The following is a 10,901-nucleotide window of genomic DNA, read 5'->3' as shown; positions in this document are numbered from 1 at the left end:
GTTCAAACTAACGAGATTCCACATTCCGTTGAGCGCGCTTCTCACCACGCAGCAGTGCACTGGGGGGAAGCAATACCCACGGAGATCGCGGGAATTGCTTCCCCGCAGTGCAGCGTGCACTTCTCACCGCGCAGTTCACCTCGAAGCGAATATCGAATAGCGTATTATTCGAAACTACTGTTGGAAAATTCGCATTTTCGCACAACACTACTAATTCGGCCACCTCCGGCGCGGGCTTTCTAATCGCCGTCTCGGGAGCCACGAGCGTGCATGTCCGGTCAAAGCACGACGCAAGGCGACGAGCGCGTGCAGGAGGCCGGGCATCGGCAAGAGACGCCCCGCCGTTCCCATCCTGGCAGTGACACTGACAAAACTCAAACTCGGGTCTGACTAGACACGTGGCGCAGGAAAGGGACATGTTCCTAAACTGCCGGCTCTTGAACGAGGAGCGCAGGGCTCCGAAACCGACATCCGATAGTTCCATGGACTCCAGGAGGCAAGCGCTGTCTGGGTGTAAACTAACATACCGGGTATAAAGCACCACTTTGCGACCGCTTGCAAACTTTCCTCGCAGGATCTGGAAGGATGTCAAGCGTGCATTGAATAAATTAAATTACGACGAGGCCCGCCGAGGGATGAACCTATTGGCCACAACTACGCTCGACAGATATTACGAGCCCCTGGTGAGAAAGTTTGTCCCTTCTGTATGGCTAAAAAAAAAAAAAGAAAAGACTGCCGTAGAAGCACAAAAAAAAACAAAAAAAACAAGGGTTGGTTAGAACTCGTTGGCGACTGACATCTGGAAGCGATTGGGCTATGATTCCAAGAGACGTTCAAACGAAAGGTTGAGATCTAGTCTTAATGACGTTCAGGGTAAGGCGGGGCAAAATGAGACTGAAATTTGCAAATCGATGCTATATATTTTTATTGCGAATCGAGACGAAACTTTACCGAAATCTTCTTTGGAGCCTTGCCACTGCGGTCGCCAAAAATGGCTAGACTCGAGTTAGCAGAACTACAAGCTATTTATTGATAATAAAAAGTAACACACGTCTCATTTTGCTTCAACCCCCGGGGCAAAACGAGACAGCCAGTGAGGCAAAATGAGACAACCTGTGAAAAATTAAAGACAGCCCCGTTCTCGCACTCGGAACATTTGAAGAATACTTTGGGGTCCCCAATGCAATCCTTGTGGGCCCACTATCCGCACACCATGCATTGGATCCACGCAAAACGGGCTGCTGTTTTGCTCCATACTTGTACGCACATGCAGACAAGGCTGTGCCAGCCACGTTGGCGCTCGTCGCGCGGTTTTTTGAACCCCGCCCCCTCCCCCGCTTTACCGGCTTATTCAGTGAACGAAGCGGCTACAGGCTATCTCCTTCACCTGAATAGTCTTCATCCTCATTTTTATTTATTTCACAGTAAATGTGTACTATCCTCTGCACATCATTACCCTAAAAAAAAATTTAAAAAAAGTCTTTGTTTATGCATACGCATGACCTCTCGTCTTTTCTTTTTTTGCTGGTCGGAATGAACTTATGGTTCAGATAAGAATTTACTTTTTCAAAGCACTTGCTCTTTACATTCCTTGAATTAATTTACGTGGTTTTGGAGTGCATACTTAGGTATCCCGAAGGCTTTGTCTGTAGCACGAATATGCTGACGTCGTTGATGCACATTTTTAAGTGTCTTCGTCAAGTTATTTTCGCACTATAAAGCCCTGTTGTCTTTTTTTTTTTTTTTTGGTACATCCAAATCATACTAGAAAAAAAAAACAGCTATAGCTTAGGAACAAACACCAAGCCTGCGAAAATTCAGTTTTTGCTTGTTGATGGCGAAATTTTCACATTTTGCCCCTAGCATATAGTCATAACAATAAAGACTTAGCGCAATAAAGATTTATTCGCAGTTAGCTAATAAAGCAGAAAAAGAAAAAAAAAATACATAAGAACTGTAGTGTTTTTTTGTGTTTTTTTTTTTTTTTTTCGAAATCAGCTGCACATCTTTAGTGGAGGATTTCACATTTCGGCAGTTCGTCCAACCCATGAACAGTAACTGCACAATTTTTTCGCCAATGTCTTTCCACCAATTGCAACAGAGTTTTTTAAGAAGTAAAGCGGACAAAGCCAGCCGATGTCGGCAAAGTGTTAAATTAATCGCATTGCAAGATTCGAACACATATGGCGCTAAATGTCACATTTTTCCCCGCTTTACCTTACCTAAGTACTTGCCCATTGCACCTGCTTTATAAATGATAATTTAGAGCTAAAGACAGACACTTTGCGAGCTGTTGAATACACAATCTCCGCTCCGCGAGTGCGGCCACCAGACGGCCATCGTGCATCTCGAAAAATCGCGTTTTTGGAGCGTTGCGGAGGCTGGCGGCAGCATGCTCAAGGCGCGTTTTCTACTCGTCCGTCGTCAATCGCTGAAGAAGTTCTTTAAATCCCTGTGTAAGCCGTGAGACTTGCCGTTGAGAACACGTGGAAATTTTTACGGAAGCGCAGTGCCGCAGGAAAAAAGGTACAACTCGCCGAATTCAAGTTTTGCCGGTCTCGTGGCACCATCAAAGCTTCCTTTGCACGCCGAAGCGCTGAGTCTCTGTGCCTTCGTACGCTTATATACCGATCAAGAATCGACGCCGCGTCAAAGTTTTGAAGGTGTGTCGCGAGTAAATGTCTAGATCATATATATATATCGGCCACGGAGTTATGGAACGTCCAGCTTTTCCGGCGAGTTGCTATCGATAAAAAGGGGGGGGGGGGGGGGGGGGGGGGGGGATTTGTACGCGCTCTTATGCACTATTAACCATGGCTATGTTCCAAATCTACCGTAATGGACCACATGGCAGCACAAATAGAGCAACGCTCTGGAGCAAGGAGGGTTTCCGAAGGCAAAACTACAAGACGGCGAGAATGAAGATTTTTGAAGCACCGTATGGGCCATACGGTCGTGTGCAATATGTTGACCAATCACAATTACGCGAGCCGCGCTCAAACTTGATGTCACGTTTGGTAATGAGCTAGACCACTGATCAGTGATGAGGAGCTGGTGCGAGCGGTATTCTGTAAACAGTCAAACGACGAAAAAAAGACATACCTTTCACCCTCTTCCGTCGCCACTGGACGCTGGATCAAGCTCGTTTCTGGATCGGGAGTGCCGCAAGTTACAAAAACAGTCACCAGATTAAAATAACACGCTGATCCACAGGCACATACGGCTTCTCGCACATTGCACTCGCAAAAGACATCCACACAGCGTCAATTCTTGATCGGTATCCAAGCGTGCGAAGCATTTCGGCGTGCCAAGGAAGCTTTGATTATGCCGCGAGACCAGCGAAACTTACTTTCGTGGAGTTGTGGCTTTTTCCTGCGGTACTGCATCTTAGTGAAAATTTCCACGTGCTGTCAACGGCAAGTCTCACGGCTTACACAGGGTATTAAGAAACTTCTTCGGCGAATGACGACGCACCAGTAGAAAACGCGTCTTCAGCACGCTGCCGCCAACCGCCGCAACGCCCCAAAAACGCGATTTTTCGAGATGCAAGATGGCTGTCCGGTGGCCACACTCGCGCTGCAGCGACCAAGCGGGGATGCGTGATCCAGCAATTGCCGTAGAGATCAGTGGTTGAATATAATCACTGCACCACGAAGTAACCCTACACCATGATGCATTAGACTCAATACTGCTGAGCCAAAACTGTGACGTGCATCCTCCGCATGTTTCAGATGTTCAAGAGGACTGGCAATGGCTATGTATTCAAGCATGACATCAGGGACGAAAGATCTGACCCCACATCTGTAGGCCATTAAAATGGGCCTTCCAATTCTATTGTCTCAACAAGGCAGTTCCCTCCTGGGTGGTGTGTGAAGACAACTATTGATAGCTCTACAGTAACCTACGACAAGCACTGAAATATTAAAACACCATTTAAACATGTCCATTACTGCCAACATGGAGAATAAAACGTGGAGAGTATGGCATGTCCATTGGCTCCACCTCAAATATCTAGCCGTTTTCTTTTTTTTTCTCCTGTTTTTGTGCTGAGGTAAATTTTCATTACTCTGTTTTCAAGTGTTAGAATTGTGCAGTATGGGTGTTTTTAAGTATACACTGCGTATAAGCGTTTTAGCGAGTGATGAACCAAGCAACAACGACCCGCTTCACTGTCGCTCAGTCAATCGTGCGATAAGGAAAACCACATAAAGCGGTGGGAGCAAGCGACCAAGGCAGTGAGCAACGTTTTCTAGAAATCTAAAAACCGAGTGATGCGACGAGCGACAGTAAGAAATCTTTGTCGCACGTCGCCAATTTTTGTTGTTGTCACTCGTCTCGTTACTTGTTAAATCGCTTACATGCAGTTCAGCCTTTATTCAATATTTTCATTTAATTCTCTAAGAATTTGTAAGGCTTGTTGAAAATTTTGCTTTGAATATATACTGTTTTTTTTGTGTTCTGCCGCACAGAGTGGTATCACTTTGGCAGAACAAAGAGGGTGACATGAGCTATGATCAGGTCGAAATTGGAAGACACTCACCATTTCTCAGTTAGGGAGTGCAAGTGAAGGAGGGAAAATGAAGCACGGTGAAGGGGAGTGATCACGCATGCGATGAAGCTCCACCCCCAAAACTGCCCCTAGATCCGGAGCAGACCACATCTCAGCAGCGATTTCCACGTTCATGGGAATGTGTGCGCATAAGTCCACAAAAACGATGTACATGTCGAGGTATTTCCTTTCCCCTTTGTCAAAGGTCTGGCCCTTGTTTGTAAAGAACCGGTGGATTTCAGAAAGCCAAGGAAAGGTTGAGACAGCCATTGCTACGAGTAGCAGATGATGCCGGCATTCGGCCCACGAACACCAGGCCCCGACACCACTGTTCTCTCCGCACAAGGAGCCGATGAAGGTCTGTGTGCCAGAACTTTGCGAAGAGAGACAACAAACAAACAATTTGACTGATGTTGAATTAAAATACATTTATTTCTAGAACTTTGCCCCGCTTGAGGAACATTACGGGTTGGGGATGGACACAGTATTCAAGAGAGCCAGCATGGCGGCAACCTCCTCAATATTACTGCAAGAGAGACTGGCTGCGCCGAGTAAGTCCTAGTGGACGACAGCATTGAGAGGTTCTGCCCTTGTGTTGGCAAGGTCGAGGCGCATGTCCAGTTCGTCGTCCACCTGACCTACGAGAACCCTGGAAACCCCACAGTCTTTATAAAGCTGAGGCACAAGAGCAGCAATGCTGTCGAAGGCATTAGGCGGTTGAACTAGTAGGCATTCAAGATGAAAAACCTAAAACTGAAGAAAGGGAAAAAGGGCACAGGGCAGACAACATGAAAATATTATGTTGTAAGTAAGGTGCTGCCCTCCCATTTCTTTTTTTATTTTAGGTTTTCCACCCTGCAATGAAACTTTTGCCAAAACTAAATTTTGCACAAATGTCCACGGAAATCCATTGCAAAGCTTGGCAAACCTCACCCCAAAACGAACATCAAGAGAAATTCATCAAATGCATGGTGCTTCAGGCTTCAGCAAAAGTTCTCAGGAAATTTCAGAATGCCAGTCACCGCCTCCAAAAGACATCTGTATCAATCGAAATAAGTGTGAGCAACAAAAGGAGAAGCAGAACGGACCTTTCGGGCGAAACGCCCTCGCTCGGGCCAGACATTCATTTTCACGCGTAGCCTGACAAAGGCCACAGCTTAAAACATTGCTTCCACCATTTGCTTTCTGAGTGTGCCTCCTTTCCCCGTTTGTACCCGTCTTCACATAACCAAGGTTTCACACTTTCTAGATAAGGCACGCGGCTTCCTCGAGGTCCTGAAAGTGCTAGGCCGCCGAAACTCCTCCTCCGATAGAAGTTGCGACACCTACGGTACGTGCTACTTACACGTTGTCTCCGCGGACTATGTAGAGCCCGAGGAGGACTTGTTCCACGCCGTGAGCCGAGCTGTAGACTCGCTCGTGACTCTCGTCCAAGATGAGGTTGATGGTCTGATCAAAGCCCTTCAACGTGCCCTGTGCAAGAGAACCCTTTTAGCATCATTCCAAGTTAAAAGGAGACATTAGACCCACCTAATTTACCTACACCTCCTGCTCTAGAGTTCCTAGAAAGCTATAATCAGGGTATTGACGCCCTCTTCCTCCCATCATCTGAAGCTGACACGATAGTCATTCGTCTGTACAAGTCACATTATATTTGTTTACGTGACGACAGTGTGTGAGCCGTTTTGGTTTTTAAAGTCCCACGGTCATGATCCCGAAACACGACTTTTTGGGTGGTAAATATGGCGTTGGGAGATTATTCGAATCTTGTTTTGCTCTCTTGTGAACCATTTTAGGTTGCAGGACGACTGAAAGCATGCTGTCGGGCATGTCGGCAAATGCTGGCGACGTTTATTTTATGCGACAATATGGCTGAAGTGTCATTACTCTAAAGTGTATCTTCTTTAGCAGCTCTATTCTGTGCACTAGCCCACATCCAAGTTCACTCAGCAGAAAATATGCATTTCTAATTCAATTTCATTTATTTGTTATTCAATTAAAATTATATTAGATTCAATTCTAGCTAATTTTAATTTATTTCCAATTCATTTCTAATTTCAATTTATTGTTTTTTCGTCTGAGGTTGTGGGCCAAAGTGTTTTACCAAATTGTATCCTTTAAGTTCCCCGACTTTTCCAAGCTTTTCCTGGCTATTTTCATTACATTTTACGACCTTTACAACAAAAAAAAATGCGGAGGATAGGATTGCAGCGGCTGTTCCCATTTGATTTGGTGATGGTTTACGCTGCTTAGTAATGCCTCGGGAAAGAGTCACTCAGGGCGAAGGCTAGCCACGTCACCGCACTTCGTTGCATGTCACTGTGCTGCTGACATCAGTCATTTTTCCCCTGCACTTCACCAATATTCTGAAGGTTTCCCTGACAATTCCCTGACTTTTCCAGATGCTTTGAAATTCCTTGACAATTCCAAGTCTTCCAGGTTAGTAGACAGCCTGAGAGACATTGTTATATGAAGGCCCGTGTTTTAGTAAGTGATATTTTTTACGGCACTGTTGCAATTGAAATGCATTGAATCCCAAATAACTGGGGCAATCAGAGCACGCAACACTCCTTTCGTTTCGAAGCCTACATACCACTATGTGACGTCCGTCTGCTGTGATGATCGACACGGTATCTGACAGAGAGTCAAGAAAATTATTGAGATTTAAAGCAAAGTATAACCTCGTCGCTCTCAAGGATCGTTCCGAAAAAGGTGCGGTACGTGATCACTCAATAGTTATAGAAATGTTCAAAAACGCAAGCTCTTTCAAATTAAAGAATTAGGGTGGCAATGTGGACAAGTTGGTTCATGATGACGAAAGGATTACAAAACTATGAACACACTTGGCCCCCAATACACGCTGCTTCACGGCGTCGAGCCGGCAACCCGAGCCCTGCTGTCCCCGAGGCCCATACCATTTATTTCAGCAAAATTTCAACGACATTCATTTTTTTTTTTTTGAGTGTGTGTTAATTATAAAAAAGACATTTCATGAATATCGCCAACAAAAACAAACGTTCTAGAGACAACAAAAAAAAAAAAGTAAAGCCCAAACCATTTAGGGCGTATTTGCAACATATTTACGAACGTTCTGGCGGGCGTAACACCGACGTGCAGCGGGCGGAATGGGAGCTCGCTTGGCGCGTTCGACGATTTATTGGAGAACTGTACAAAACCGCTATATTTCTTCGGAATGAGCGATGAACGACTGAGACAGAAGAAAATACCATCTATGTTGCGGGCAATGTGAAAAAATTTATACACCAACTCATGTTTACAAACGAACCGGAGCGCCCCTAGCGGACGCCACCGGCACCGCGCATGCGCGGTGGATGGTGGGCAAGAAGCCCGCCGTCGCCCATAAAAAAATCATTGAATTGCGTTGTTGTCGGCGTCGGTGGGAGTCCCCGTGCTCTTTTTCGCATTGGAATTGTTGATGCTACGTCCTCCTAACAATGTCTGACTGCTTGAGCGGCTTCAGCAAAACTAACAAGGCAAAACTTTGCGTGAATAATATGACGTGCGGCGATTCATTTCACGTAGACGCCGCAGAATAGGCGCTAAAGCCTGACTCCCACGATGAGATTCTGCTCGCTGTTTTCAGACGCGACGGTGCTCGGACTGCAAAAGCGTAGACCGTAGCTGAGATGGTGGACGTCGATACTGAAAACCGCAAGTAGAATCGGGCATTACAAGTCGGTGATGGCCACCGGTAACAATAATGATAAACATCTTCTTGTATCTGTTTACACTCAGCCTACTTACCCAAACCAATTCCTTCAAAGGTGTTTTGAGGCCTGCACTTAGTTTTTATCGCAATTACCGGGTCAACGTTTGGTTTACGGGCCGCTGTCGTTTGAACGAGCTGACGACAAAAAGCAGCCAAGTTTGAAAGAGCAGACGACAGTTCGAACGCATGCGTAATGGGGTACGTACGGGCAAGAAGCACCGCCGTCCCGCGTCAACAAACCACTCGAATGTCACGTTGTCGGCGTCTGTGAGAGTCTGCATACTCTTTTTCGCGTTGGAATTGTCGATTCTATGCCCTCATCGCAATGTCTTACCACTTTTATCGCCTAAGCGAAATTATCAAGGCTCGTTATGCCGCTAAACTTTCCGTAAATAATTTGACGTGCGGCGATTCATTCGGATGAATGCCGCAGAATGGACGCCAAAACCATGATGAGATTTTTCCAGCTATTTTCGGTAGCGACGTCGCTCGTGTTGCAAAAGTGTAGAAGGTAGCGGCGATGATCGACGTCGATACTGAAAATCGGAAGCAGGAACAGACCAAGCGTAACAAGTCGATGATGGCCGCCGGTACCAATGATCAACATCTTGTATCTACTGTTTACACCGAGCCTACTTAAGTCTTTTGAGGCCTGCAATTACTTCTTATTGCAATCACCGGGTCAAAGTTTGGTCTACGGGCCGCTTTTGTTTGAACGAGCAGACGACAAAAACCAGACATTTGAAAGAGCAGACGAAAATTCGAACGATCAGGCGGCCGTGTGAATTTGAAGACGCGCTGAACCCGTGGGTGGTTCGGACAACTTGGCGGTTTTCTCTTGTTTATGTTGGAACAAAGCAAATACATCTGGTGACCACAAAGTGTTGCCCGCGCACGCAATCGTAGTTCGACAGCGTCTGGTTTGCCCTTTACACGGCTACTATAAACATTCTCGGACGAACGGAGGGGGCAAAAACACATGAAAACTGATCTTCGAACCTTTCCAGACTCTCTTGGTACAACCCCCGTCGCAGCATTTTGACAAGGAGGCAGGTTTTTTGTCTCGTTTCTTTCAAGGGAACACAGGAATGCATGTCTGGCACGGCGACTTCTGCCCACCGCCCCAGACCGGAAGTGCGTCCGGCGCGCCACCACCGCGGCGTAGGAGAGTTGAGTTTGTGTATAAAAGGAAGAGTTTTGAGCAGAGCTCGCAGCAGTCCTCCTGCCGGGAGTTGCTGGCAACTTGGCGATTGAAAGGAACATTTATGAAACAGGCGTTAGCAAAGTAGGCTTTCGTGGTTGATTAACATTTAATTATTCGTGTCCCCTTGCGGAATACAATAACTTAGCAGCCAATCTACATTTTGCCTCCTTTCATGAAAGGTGCGAGTCGGGCTACACTGCACCAAACACCGAGGAGACGTCGACGAAAAACGCCGTGTGTGGTTTGGCGACCTTCCTTTTTTCCATTTCCTGAAAAAAGTACCCGCCAAATGCCGTGATTACGCCTGCTGAAACGCACGTAAATTCGTCAAAAATACGCCCTATGTGGGTCGGCCTTAAGCCCACACTGTTTGGTCGGACCCGATCGAACTGGGGACCGCTGCATATGAAGCAGACACATTACCACTAAGCTCCGCCATCGCTTTGGAAGCTCGTTTTAACCATTCGTTTCATACGAATTTCGTATTTTCAGTCAAGGTGCATGACGTAGTGCACATAGCTTTACTCAAAAAGCAAACAGTGCAGAAAAAAAAAAAAAAAGCATGGGACAAAGTAAAAGAAGTGTGCTGTCCTGAGTGCATTTCTTTTACTTTGTCCTTTTTTTTTCTTTCGTTTCTTTTTGGGCGCTGTTTGCTTTTTTTGTAAAATGAAAAAATCTGAGGTAGCCATACGGCAAAACTTTCAGCACTTTAGCCACAGCGTATTAACAAGACATTTACCCACTTAGGTTAATAGGCCATATAAGCACATCACGGCCTACCAGCCGTGAAAAACAGGAATTACAGGCGATCACTTGTTCATGCTGGCTATGTCGCCTGCTTCCGTATACTTGGGATGTACCGCTCTGAGGAACATCTCATGCAAAAGCTAGACTATGATTTGAAGACGGTGGTACCATCAGCGCACCCTAGACCAGAGTTCGGGATCACTCATTCAAATCGCTTTTCTCGTTTGCACAACCTTCGTCGACACGCAAAAGTAAGTAACAACACAAAGGATACGGTTCACGTAGTTTTCGAGTGCCGATGCCATGTTTGCGAAGTTCTTCCCACGGCTTGAGTACCAGGAACTGTCGAACTCCGAGCAACAGTAAGCAGAACCGAGCTTCCCCCAAAAAAGAAGCGGGGATGTCGCACTAGTTTCGTCCGGTTTTCTCCATTACGAGCGTAATCAGAGTCATATCTCAGTAGCAGAAACTAGGATGGGCACAAATATACTTTGACTATACAATCAAGAATTAAAACGTAAACAAAACGAACAACAATACGAGCCTCAGTACGATTTAGAGCGCGGCTTTTCCAAGCAGCAGCAGGCAGCCATTAAAATTGTAGCGATGGCGATGTGTTGCTCGGTGATTCTTGGGCGATTCCAACGAGTTGGGTGGTGGGTGGTTGAATG

At 46.1% G+C, this 10,901-nt stretch overlaps 1 protein-coding gene across 1 annotated transcript; it reads right to left on the bottom strand.

The window, feature by feature from the left end:
- Positions 1-4,957: 4,957 nt before the first annotated feature.
- Positions 4,958-10,822, bottom strand: LOC120843485 (U6 snRNA-associated Sm-like protein LSm8). The gene is made up of 4 exons (XM_040214884.2): positions 10,505-10,822; positions 7,143-7,183; positions 5,895-6,022; positions 4,958-5,198 (listed from the first exon to the last, which is right to left on the bottom strand). Exons 1-4 carry the CDS (start codon positions 10,533-10,535, stop codon positions 5,108-5,110), a joined length of 291 nt encoding a protein of 96 aa, XP_040070818.1. The 5' UTR covers positions 10,536-10,822; the 3' UTR covers positions 4,958-5,107.
- Between the last annotated feature and the right edge of the window lie 79 nt (positions 10,823-10,901).

This window comes from Ixodes scapularis, unplaced genomic scaffold (assembly GCF_016920785.2).
Source record: "Ixodes scapularis isolate PalLabHiFi unplaced genomic scaffold, ASM1692078v2 PGA_scaffold13__105_contigs__length_92229423, whole genome shotgun sequence".
Lineage (NCBI taxonomy): Eukaryota > Metazoa > Arthropoda > Arachnida > Ixodida > Ixodidae > Ixodes > Ixodes scapularis.
Note: the sequence above shows the minus strand (reverse complement) of the source record. Positions and strands in the feature narration are given on the sequence as shown.